The sequence below is a fragment of the Anomaloglossus baeobatrachus genome, chromosome 3, assembly GCF_048569485.1.
Source record: "Anomaloglossus baeobatrachus isolate aAnoBae1 chromosome 3, aAnoBae1.hap1, whole genome shotgun sequence".
Lineage (NCBI taxonomy): Eukaryota > Metazoa > Chordata > Amphibia > Anura > Aromobatidae > Anomaloglossus > Anomaloglossus baeobatrachus.
In genome coordinates, this window is record NC_134355.1 from 559224456 (window position 1) to 559237305 (window position 12850).

At 43.0% G+C, this 12850-nt stretch overlaps 1 protein-coding gene across 1 annotated transcript in view; it reads right to left on the reverse strand.

Annotated features, from left to right (window-relative positions):
- The window catches only part of BOK (BCL2 family apoptosis regulator BOK), a 61582-nt gene that overhangs the window by 32376 nt on the left and 16356 nt on the right, over positions 1-12850 (reverse strand). The window contains exon 2 of the mRNA XM_075340853.1: positions 4297-4611. Within this exon, the coding sequence (XP_075196968.1) occupies positions 4297-4522 (226 nt within the window). The 5' untranslated portion in view covers positions 4523-4611. The remainder of the gene's footprint in view (positions 1-4296; positions 4612-12850) is intronic.

Here is a 12850-nt window from a genome sequence, read left to right on the forward strand (position 1 = left end):
GTACTCTGCCCACAACCTCCCCCTGCACTTCTGTGGGACTCGTGACCTGGGGGCGGGGCCTGGCGGTGACTGCCGTGGTGTCAGCGCCAGCACCGGGCCCCTGCTCAGGATCACACATTCAAATATACCGTCATCACAGATCACAGATGCCGGTATATTTGAAAGCGCTGATGAGAAGGAGCGTTGCGCTTCTCATCACTGCCCGGCTGTCTGTGCTCTCTTCAGCACAGCGGTGACGTCACTACTGTGCTGATATGTCCAGAGCACAGACAGCGTGCGAACGTGCAGGAGTGGCAGGGACTGAGGACGGGTGAGTATGTACTCCCTACATGTGTTCCCTATGGGGGTAGGGGGGGTCAGTGCAGAGCCCGATGTGTATGTGGTGCAGAGCCAGATGTGTGTATGCGGTGCAGAGCCTGATGTGTGTATGCGGTGCAGAGCCTGATGTGGTGGGGGGTGCAGAGCCTGATGTGGTGGGGGGTGCAGAGCCTGATGTGTGTATGCAGTGCAGAGCCTGATGTGGTGGGGGGTGCAGAGCCTAATGTGTGTATGCAGTGCAGAGCCCGATGTGGTGGGGGGTGCAGAGCCTGATGTGGGGCTGTTATTTGCAATGCTGTAGTGATAACAGGTCAGGTGCTGGGGCAGAATATACTGACAGTGACTGTGTGTGCAGGGGGTGGCCAGGGGGCGAGGCTGGACACTGGGGAGGGGCTGGACACTGAGGCTGGGCGGTGCCAGCTCTGACTGGGAGGTTTAGCACAGGAAGTGGTCAGTTTGCTGGAGCTGAATGTAAACAAGGAGCTGCAGAGAATAAAGGGATAATTCAAGAGGAACAAAAGTTAGAAAACAAAAAATAACAATGTAGGGGTGTTTTATATGACAATACAGCACAGATTAGCTTAAACTCAAAAATTTTTGTTATGTCGGACAACCCCTTTAAGGGATCTACTTTTTTATGGGTGCTAGAATTCCCAATGTCCTTATCCATTTGCAGGATTGACCAATAACGTTGTAGAATCATTCTTACTTCCTATGCTCCATTGTTAAAAGTGGCGATGAAGCGTAAATTCACTTCACCATCCTGCTTTCTCATGGTTAGAGTCAGTAGTTGGGGTTTTTTTTCGCCTCACTGTAGGCCCCTCACAAGACTTTTTTTTGGGGTATTCTCTTTGTAAACGTTTTAAGAATTTCGATTGCATGTCCTAAAAGTGTAAAAAACTCAGCTTTTCACCAGTTGTAGAGTTGTACTCGGACAACACAAAAACAATGTTTCATAAAAAAAAAAATTTCTTGGCTTTCTTACAGTTTTGACTAAAGTTTATCACTTGTACATTGTCCAAGGATTGCTCATTGAAGCTTAATGAATTCCATCTGTTTGTTTTTATTCACTTGAGGAAAACTTTATGTGATTTGAGAAAACCAGAAATACTGTACGATGTTTAAGGCCCTGGTTTCTCGAGTGTAATGTGCCTGTATTACAGCTATTAGTCCCAACCCAACTGTAGGTCTAATGACGAACTATGAGGCTGTGAGTTTACTTCATTGGACCCATCACCGGGTCTTGAGTCGTGGATGTTCTGTTCTTGTTTAACCCTAAGCCAATCTCAATCAAGTGTGTTATATGGACGTGTGCTGTTTGTGTTTGCCACGAACTGTACACAGAAAGCATAAACCCATTATAGCCAAAATTTCCCAATGGAGTACTTTGGTCATGTAAATGATACGCAGTTCCTGCACTCATCCAATATGTGGACGAGCACATGGAGTCAGACACATCTGCAATTCGTGGATGTTACTGTCTCAAGTTTTCGTACGGCCATCTAAACCTGGCCATAAGCGGGCTTTACACGCTACAATAAATCTAACGATTTGTCGGCGGGGTCATGTCGTAAGTGACGCACATCCAGCATCGTTGGTGTTGTTGTAGCATGTGAAACCTACGTGCGATTGCGATTGTACGAAAACACGTTGATCGCATACACGTCATTCAAATTCTAAAAATTGAACGTCCGGTTGTTCAATGTTCCCGAGGCAGCACACATCGCTGTGTGTGACACCCTGGGAACGATGAACACATCTTACCTGCGTCCCGCCTGCAATGTGGAAGGAAGGAGGTGGGCGGGATGTTTACGTCCCGCTCATCTCCGCCCCTCTGCTTCTATTAGCCGGCTGCCGTGTGACGTCGCTGTGACGCCGAACGTCCCTCCACCTTCAGGAAGAGGATGTTCGCCTCCCACAGCGAGGTCATATGGTAGGTAAGTACGTGTGACGGGATTTAATCGTTTGTGCGACACGGGCAACAAATTCAACGTGCCGCACATACGATGGGGGTGTGTGCGATCGCATACAAGATCACATGTGTAATTGTAACGTGTAAAGCAGGCTTTAGTCTGTATGGGTACAAAGCTATAAAATCAGTATATTTATATTGGCGGAAATGCTCCACATCCACTATACTATTCTATGTACATTATGAGAAGCTTGATGACATGGCGGCTAGCAAAGAACACTGGTAAAATTAGAGGTTGAATGTATGAACATAAACTTTAATATCCTGTAGAAAATATGCACAAACATGAACTGAATCAACCTTGGACAGGTGTCTGGTTTATGTCCCATTGGATAAGTAAAACATAGTCATGTAGCGAGCCATAAAGAGAGAAAAGGCGCATAGCATGTAAGGTTGGGAGAAGATATGCTGCATTCTCCAAGGCATTCTGCTAATGTTTGTGGATGTCCATAGTTTATTAGAATTAGTGGAATTATGACAGTTAACAGTAAAAAATGTAAGTAGAGTACAGGTTGTACAGAACGCCATGCAGCTTTTACCTATTGTATATTGCAGGGGTGGGCTATTAAATTTCTAGAGGGGCCACATGAGACACCGTGACTGGTGTGGAGGTGAACCAATTCATTATATCACCTAACCTTGAGCAGAAGTAAGTACCGTATGCTGACATTCCCCTATTTACAGCATGAGTCCTCACATAGCCTCTTATATAGTTTATGAGCTCCCACAAAGCCTCCTACATACATTATGTGTCCCACTTAGCCTCATATATACAGCATAAGCACCTATATAGCCTCTTATATACATTTCTGAGCCCCCCCACACACCCTACATACCGTACATGCAAACATCCCATACGTATGGGAAAAAAAATGCCACATACTCACCTTGCTCCCATTCTCCCGGCAATCTGCTTCGGCCTCCGATGCATTGATGTTCCACACAGCACAGGCGATGATTGGTGGAAGATGAAGCCAGCGGCACCGTTCTCCACCAATGTGTTCACCAATGACTGCATCATGTGGATGCAAATAGTGGTAACATCGGGTGGCGGGCAACAATGACAGGAGAGGGCACGGTGCGTTCCACTGGTTTCAGCAGACTGAAAGAGCTAGAGGGCTGGATGTGGCCCACCGGCCACACTTTGCCCAGCCCCGGTATATTGAGTTTTTATGTTAAGTCAGTATATTCTTTGTTAGTTGTTAATAGTAAAGAATCAGGGGAGGCAAAGATTATATCCACATGGAGGATTTATTTATTTTTTACATAGATTGATAGGGTATCAATGAAAAAAAAGTGGCATGTCTGATTGCTTGCTGAATTATGAACATGCCATGAAATGGCTTATAAATTGTAGGCTATGTGCGCATGCTGAGCATTTGGTGCAGAAATGTTCTGCACCAAATCTGCAACTTCTGGCAGAAAAACGTACCAAAAGCGCGATGAATTTTTGCCATTCGTTTTTCATAATGAGGTCAATGGGTGGAAGGGCTGAAAAATGCAGGCAAAACACACACCAAGAATTGACACCAAATCTGCAAGAAAAAAAAAAAAAAGAAGCAACGTGCGCACAGCACTTCAGAATTTTCATTCACTTTGCTGGCATAAGGATAGACATGGAGATCTGTGACAATTCTGCACTCAAAACGCATAAAAAAATGAAGTGTGTGTACATGGCCTAATACAGTGTAATAGAGCTACACGCTCGTTGACTGAGGTTGTAAGAGAGCATATCTTTAGGTAAAATTAATTCTCTAGAGAAGAAAAATGATGGTATAGATACATTAAAATTTAGGGAGAGAAAAAAAGAGATGATTGCCTAAAACAACCAATTAGGTATCAAGTCTCATTTTTTCAGAATTCTATTTGAAAACAAAAGATGGATTCTGATTGGCTTCACTAGGCAATTTCTACCACTTTTCTACACACGTTTTGATAAGTTTCCCCTGATGTTCCAGCCTTTATTAACTATACAAAAGAGGTAAAGCAATATAAAGAATACCAACCAAGTCTCAGGAAGGTTGTAGATACCTCCGCCATACGTCCACTTGCTGTAGAAGACATGCCATGTTCTGGTTTGCTCCATCCAAGACCAGCACGCTGAAGTCGAGCCTGTATATAGTCTCTGCATAAAGCCTTCCCCTGTGCTACCAGCTCTTTATCTGTGGGGGACCTGTCAAAAACCTCTAAAACTTCTGCAGCAAACACAGATGAGCGGCGTAGCATCTCCATTTTTAGAGAGCACAATGCAAGACTTTACATCCAGCCTCCATTCACATGAACTCCATTTCTTTGGATCAAGTATCTTATAAAATTAAAACCTGGGGAAAGAAAACAATGTGTCACCAGTGTCATCAGTCTTAGAAATATAGCTACAGTACATAAGTGGACATGACATGGATGAAATAGTAGATGACAATAGGACATACACTTAGTTTAACAGAATTGGCACCAGGAATCATTAAAAACAAACAGATGTATAAAAAATTCCCAAAAACTCTATGGGTCAGTGCACTATCAATTTCAAACAACACTGATGAGAAAACACACGGGAATTTACAGATAATGGCCAAATGGAGCATCCACCATTGCAGTAGTGATAAGGCCACTACAGTTTTCTGATTGATTGATTGATTGATTAATCAGCTCTTACTTTTCAGGGGAGCATAATGTTTCAACTGCAAAACTACGGGTCACAGAAGTGACATCAGTATTGCGCACAATGCGACACACTACAACACAAGGGTTACACCGGGGACACTTTAACAATAGTGGGCTGTAGCACTAGTGAGGGGAAAATGGGACACCTTTACTCACCTGCAGCTATAACCTACACTCCTAGCTGGTCCCTATACAGGTTCCGCACCACCTGTCACCGAACAGGTTACCTGAGCCCCTGGCAGACCCTATATTAGCCCTGGCTAATGAGCTAGCAGGTGAGGGATGCTAGTCCCACTGTTGCACTAATGCTGCACTAATAAAACACCAAGGGAAGGAAAGGAAGACAGGGGGAAACACAACAGCAAACTGCTGCAGTCAGCACCAAGATTTCAGCCTACACAGTAACTTGGAGAGAGAGCTCCACCAGCTCCTTCCACCTCCAGGCCAAGTATCCAAATGGGTAAGAGAATAGCCAGCACCCTCTACTGGGAGCAGAGGGTATATACAAGAACTGGGAGTGGTGCAAACCGGAAAAACCTGAGAAGGTGATGAAAATGTTCGCTGGCAAGGAATACTGACATTAACCCTCTCCTCCCCAAAGGAAAGGGAATAGATTTAAACTGCCTCAATGCAAAGAGACTCTGGTGCAGAACCTGTCATTAGTCTCTACAACAGAAAGATGACCGTGACACTACGTGGCCACAACAAATCAGCTATGTACTTTTGCCATTGAAACAAACTGTTCCCCTGTAAAATCAATTAATTGTTTAATTTTGGACATTAATATGCCCACAATGTAAATAGAAGTTGGTGAAAATTGAAAAGCACTACCTCCAAAAATTATATTGACAAAAGCCTTGTAACTGCTCAGACACAAGAAATTCTGTGGCCATCAACTGCAGCCCATTAGGAAATGCCTGATGCTATGGATCAGTGTCAGCCATCTTGTCTCGATCTGCACTGGGCTGACTGGAAACAGCTTTGGCAATTTCTTTAAAATATCATTATATTTCTCACCATAACCAATGTGTTATTTCCACCCTATATGTGTACAATTAGCATCTTTCGTTGATTGCTTGCTTTGCTGAGAACCTTGTCCTTTCACCATCATGGTCAGGTTTTACCTCCATTAGTAGCTGTTCTCCCTTAGTACTTGAGGCAGCAGCTGACAAGAGGAACGCTATCCTAGTTATTTTTGGATTGCCCGTGTTCTGAGAAAGCTAAGTGTTTATGTCAAACTGTCAGCGCTGCCTCAGTATTTTTCATCTTGGTCTATAGTTCACTTGACAAAGTGCCCTACAAGATACATGTAATAGATCAACTAGCTTCCATAGTCATATTTAACCCCTATCATTCTTACTGCCTATGGCACTGACGCACAGCCACTTTTAGTCTGAGGGCCACACTGTCATATTAAACTACCCCCATGGGCCGCATCGTAAACATCACAAAATATCTAATAGGTGGTACTGATTACATTTTTAAGACTCCAAGCTATCAGGAGGATAGAGGTCTCCTTCTTTTCTATTCACAAGCCATAAAGGAAGAGACCGTGAATTCAACTTTCTCCATTGAAAATTATGCAAGACAATTAGTGATGGGTTGTTCATAATCGATTGGAGACAAAAAAAAGGCTTCTTGATAGGAACAAAGGAGGTTTCAGTCATCAAATGATGGTGTTTGGTGGCTGAAACCCGCCCACCCAAACCAAACCTCATATCAGATTAATTGGCTGGTTTCCACTAGGAGTAGTTTCAGCCAAGGGTAGACAGGGTTTCAGCTGCATTAATTTCATTTTCAATATGTGTTCAACAATAGTGAACACATATTTAATGGGGATCCATTTAAGATCTAAAAAAATTTGCTTTTTTGGTGAGCGCAGCCAAGTGAGCTGGATCACCAAAAGAAGCCGGACTACCCATCACTAAAGACAATGGCACAGTCAAGTGTTCGCCTTTGCCATAAGCTACAATGATTATGGATGGCCACGTCTTTACTTTAACTACTTACCCAGATTATAACATGATCACAGACATGGCCACATAGTGCCCATTAATAGTTACCCAACCCAACAGGGCTACCTAACACTTTTCTACCAGAAAATTAGATGTGAATCTGTGCAGTTTTGCATTATAATTTACACCAATTTCCAATTTATTTTTTTTTAGAAATATGGCATAAATGGCTGGGAAAAAAACCAAGTCATACACCAATTTACAACTTTTTAAGGCAGAAAAGTGGCTTTGGAGAAGTCCCTCTTTATGTTCTAATCCCTTATAATTTTCTAAATATTTGTGGTCAATGAATGAGAAAATGTTTGATTACATTAAAGCGGATTTGTCACAGGTTTCACTATAAAAACTGCATACATTATTAATTAGATTTTAGACCTGATGATGCTAATGTATTTACTTTGAAAATCCATGTCAGCATTCCTGTATAATTCCTTATGAAAGTTTAACTTGATCTCCACCCACCCAGCCTGATTGACAGTGCCTCAGTTTCCCTTCTTTTTGGTGAGAGTTCTCCCAGCTCAGTACAATCTGCAGCTGATAGTCTCTGGCCACCCAGCCTGAATACACAAACTCATGAGCTATTACATTCTATACCTGGACTGGGTAAAATCCTCAACTTAATATCCGGATTATACAATGAATTTTCAACTAATTATACCAGCCTCATCAGGTCTAAGGGTATGACCGCACTTTGCGTCATCCTAGTTGCATTTCTAAACGCACGTTTTGGAATTAATTGATTTTGCCAAAGTTGCCTTTTTCAGAAATTTAGCGCTAAAAACGCATGCGTATTTACCGCGTTTTAGATGTGTTTTCAGCTCTTTTTACCTGCTTTTTCCCTTGTGTTTTGACAGATGCGTTTTGAACATCAAGACACTGCTAAATAAAGATTAAATAGTCAAACAGAATGAAAAGAGAGAAAAAAAAAGCAAAACATACATAATTTTTGGAATTATTTAAGAAAATAGTTATATTTCATGAAATTATAGCGGTTTTATAATATTTATTGCTAAAATAGCAATAAAATCATAATTTTCACTAATTTAATTGTCGGACTATGTGTGTGTGTAAAGGGACATATTCCATTATTTTAATGTCTGAAAAGCATGCGTTTTTGAAGTAAAAAAACAGTGTTTCTGCACCTAAAAAGCATGTAAAACGCTGGAATTTTGATGTTTGTTGCTTTTTGATACTTCTCATTGACTTCAATGTTAGCAAAACGCTGCAGAAATGGCAAAAACAATTGTCATGCTGCTTCATTGAATGCATGGTTTTTGCCACAAAATATGCAAATTAAATGCGTTTTAAAACGCAAAGTGCGGTCTAGAAATCTACATTTTCCACAGACTATTATGGACAAGCAAAACGCATGCCTTTTGGCATTAAAACGCTGCAGTTCAAAACGGACCTAAAAAGCAGCTGAAACGCAGGTGGAAAAGCAAAGTGCGGTCATACCCTAAGATTTATTTAAGGGGACCAATTCATATTTTCTTTACTATGAGTCTAAGAACTGACAGGCAAGTAGTTGCATACTACCTACTTGGTTGTGCCTGGTGCCAAACTCTGCTGGCACAGAGCAGTCACTGACATCACAATCAGCGGATTCACATCCACAGAGCTGCTACTTCTCTTCTGGTCTGCTCTGTTGACAGGCGTGATTGCTTACATTATGCTGAATGAAAGGTGGCTCCCCACTGTCTAACTGCGGGGGACTGATTGTCGATCAGCATGATGTCGGCTGTCACGCCCCTTCAACAGAGCAGAGCGGAAGAGAAAGAGTTGCTCTGTTGATGTAGAGCAGCAGAATCACCAGCCAGAGCAGCTGGTGACAATTCTGTCTGTTAAGGCCCCGTCACACTAAGCAACATCGCTAGCAACATCGCTGCTAACGAACAACTTTTGTGACGTAGCAGCGATGTTGCTAGTGATGTTGCTTAGTGTGACATCCAGCAACAACCTGGCCCCTGCTGTGAGGTCGTTGGTTGTTGCTGAATGTCCTGGGCCATTTTTTAGTTGTTGCTGTCCCGCTGTGAAGCACAGATCGCTGTGTGTGACAGCGAGACAGCAACAACTAAATGTGCAGGCAGCAGGAGCCGGCTTCTGCGGACACTGGTAACCACGGTAAACATTGGGTAACCAAGAAGCCCTGTCCTTGGTTACCCGATATTTACCTTCGTTACCAGCCTCCTCCGCTCTCACTGTCAGTGCCGGCTCCTGCTTCTTGCACGTGTAGCAGAGTACACATCGGTAATTAACCCCATGTGTACTGTAGCTAGGAGAGCAGGGAGCCAGCGCTAAGCAGTGTGCGCTGCTCCCTGCTCTCTGCACATTTAGCTGCAGTACACATCGGGTAATTAACCCGATGTGTGCTGTAACTAGGAGAGCAGGGAGCCAGCGCTAAGCGGTGTGCGCTGCTCCCTGCTCTCTGCACGTGTAGCTGCGTGCGCTGGTAACTAAGGTAAATATCGGGTTGGTTACCCGATATTTACCTTAGTTACCAAGCGCAGCATCTTCCACGCGGCGCTGCTGGCTGGGGGCTGGGACACTGGTTGCTGGTGAGCTCACCAGCAACTCGTGTAGCCACGCTCCAGCGATCCCTGCCAGGTCAGGTTGTTGGTGGGATCGCTGGAGCGTTGCAGTGTGACATCTCACCAGCAACCTCCTAGCAACTTACCAGCGATCCCTATCAGGTTGGATCGTTGTTGGGATCGCTGGTAAGTTGTTTAGTGTGACTGGGCCTTTAGGTTTTAGACCCATTGTAAAATAATAAAATAAAATAGTCCTGGATGAGACCTTACTAATGTATGAAGTTTTTATTGTGATCTGCTTTAAGCTTCTTCATGTATAACTGTAAGTCACACTGAATTGTCCCTAAGTATCAGGGACAGAGTTTGATGTCTCCAAATTCCAAAGTAATACAAGTTTCCATACGCTGTATGGAGCTGTGGAATCTGCAGGTGTCTTATATAAGGAAGACATGAAGCAACTGACGCCATTTCCATGTTAGTCTTTCTATTGTACAGATGGGTTATCTTTATTGTGCAGCATTTTCCTGTATCTACTTTGAGGTCTTCCTCACTTGCATTTGTCCCATATGATAAGGCGACAAGTGTCAGCAGGGAGGGCGCCCTCACAAATTCACTGATTAGTAGCCCAACAAAAGCTTCCAATTTTATGGGTTTTATTTCCTCTGGTTTTCGATGTAATTAACCCTAATGGTCAGATTAGGCAATAGGAATGTCTGTGTAGCTTGATTATACAAGATGCCTCTTATGTCATGTATGGTATGCCATCCCGCAGGTTTCTAATCCGACAGATATATTCTTCTTTTGCCAACACAAAAATTTTGTAAAGGCAACATTAAAAGTTAAAAATGATTTTTCTGGTGATTCAGACACAAAATCATTCTAAGTATTTGTGATAAGGTGTACAATAATATTGTTATAGTTTAGGACAATATAATGACTGGTAACAATGACACAATCACACGTGACTTACATTGCAGTCTATGGAGGCCTACAACCAAAAATCCTTCTGGGTTAGTTTTTTTTTCCAACAGTTGCCTTGTGAAAAGTTGTGCGTCTCTCATTAGTTGCGAGGTTGCAATGCGAAATGATGTTCATGTTGCACAGTCTATGTAGCCTAATACCAGTCTTAAAGCACCACTCCATCGTTTTTGTTTTATTTCAGCGCTGGAGTGGCACTTTAAATCTAAGTCCCCTGACATATACTCACCTTCCAGCAGCTTCACCTTTTACCCCCAGCCCCATCTTGTGCCCTTAATTTCTGATTGGTTGAAAATCAGAAGTTACGTCACAAGTTCTCAATGCAAATTTATGAGAGCCAGAAAGAGGCTATCATAGAGTTGTATTGAGTTGTGACTTCCGGCTTGCTGCATGAAACACTGGAGCAGCCAGCAGGTGACAAATCCCCTAAGACTGATCAGAGCGGTGGCGATAGAAGATGAAGACAGTGAGTATAATACAAGGGGCAGAGGACTTTGATTTAAAGCGCCATTTTAAAAGTGCAATAAAAAAACAAAAAAAAAAACAACAAACAACAAATGCTGACAAACAACAAATAAGCTTTACATTAAGGGGTACTTTACATGCTGCGACATCGCTAGCCGATGCTAGCGATGCCGAACGCGATAGCACCCGAAACCGTCGCACATGCGATATCTTGTGATAGCTGCGAACATTATCGCTACGGCAGCTTCACACGCACTTACCTGCCCTGCAACGTCGCTCTGGCCGGTGACCTGCCTCCTTTCTAAGGGGGCGGGTTGTGCAGCGTCACAGCGACGTCACATGGCAGGTGGCCAATAGAAGCGGAGGGGCGGAGATGAGCGGGACGTAAACATCCCGCCCACCTCCTTCCTTCCTCATTGCAGGCGGGACGCAGGTAAGGAGATGTTCCTCGCTCCTGCGGCTTCATACACAGCGATGTGTGCTGCCGCAGGAACGAGGAACAACATCGTATCTCCTATTGGTGTGACATTCTGAAAATGACCGACGCTACACAGATCACCGATTTACGATGCTTTTGCCATCGTTTATCGGCGCATCTAGGCTTTACACATTGCAATGTCGTTACCGGCGCCGGATGTGCATCACTTTCGATTTGACCCGGTCGATATCGCAGTAGCGATGTTGCAACGTGCAAAGTACCCCTAACACTAAACACAAAAATCCTAAAATTCCTCTATTAATCTCCTCCTTTTATTTTATCCTATTTTAGTATATAATACAATTAACCCCTTCCTGGCATGTAACTAAAGTATTGTAGTATAATGTGCAAGCGATCAATCATAGGTTTAAGGCTTATTAAAAAAATTAGAAAATAGAATAAATAAATGATCTTTTAGGCAGCTGTAGAGAAAAATGCTACAAATAGAATGCTTCCAAAAAGAGAAGTACTGATAGCTTGTTATTATTTTAAGAAAATGCAAAGTGAATGAACAAAAGTGAAATCAATATCAAATGAATACGTGCGGTGATCAACCTTTGCCTTCAAGACACCTGCATATATATACACACACACACACATACACATAAAGCGGGTACCAGTGTAATCATATCACCCTGTGATAAATAACTATATCATTATTAATCCTCCTGTATGCTGGACACCGTAGGAACAACCCTATACCAGAATCGCAGGTTTTTGCTCATCTAGCCTCACAAACAAATGAAATTAGTGAAAGAAGTCCTATATACAAATACAGTGCCTTGCAAAAGTATTTGGCTCCCTTGAATTTTTCAACCTTTTTCCACATTTCAGGCTTCAAACATAAAGATAAAAATTTTAATTTTATGGCGAAGAATCAACAAGTGGGACACAATTGTGAAGTTGAACAAAATTTATTGCTTATTTTAAACTTTTTTACAAAATAAATAACTGAAAATTGAGGCGTGCAATATTATTCATCCCCTTTAAGTTAATACTTTGTAGAGCCACCTTTTGCTGCGATTACAGCTGCAAGTTGCTTGAAGTATGTGTCTATCAGTTTTGCACATCGAGAGACTAAAATTCTTGCCCATTCTTCCTTTGCAAATAGCTGGAGCTGAGTGAGGTTGGATGGAGAGCGTTTGTGAGCAGCAGTTTTCAGCTCTTTCTACAGATTCTTGATTGGATTCAGGTCTGGACTTTGACTTGGCCATTCTAAAGGTCCAGTCACACTAAGCAACTTACCAGCGATCCCAACAACGATAGGGATCGCTGGTAAGTTGCTAGGAGGTTGCTGGTGAGATGTCACACTGCGACGCTCCAGCGATCCCACCAGCAACCTGACCTGGCAGGGATCGCTGGAGCGTCGCTACACGAGTTGATGGTGAGCTCACCAGCAACCAGCGACCAGCCCCCAGCGCCGCGTGGAAGATGC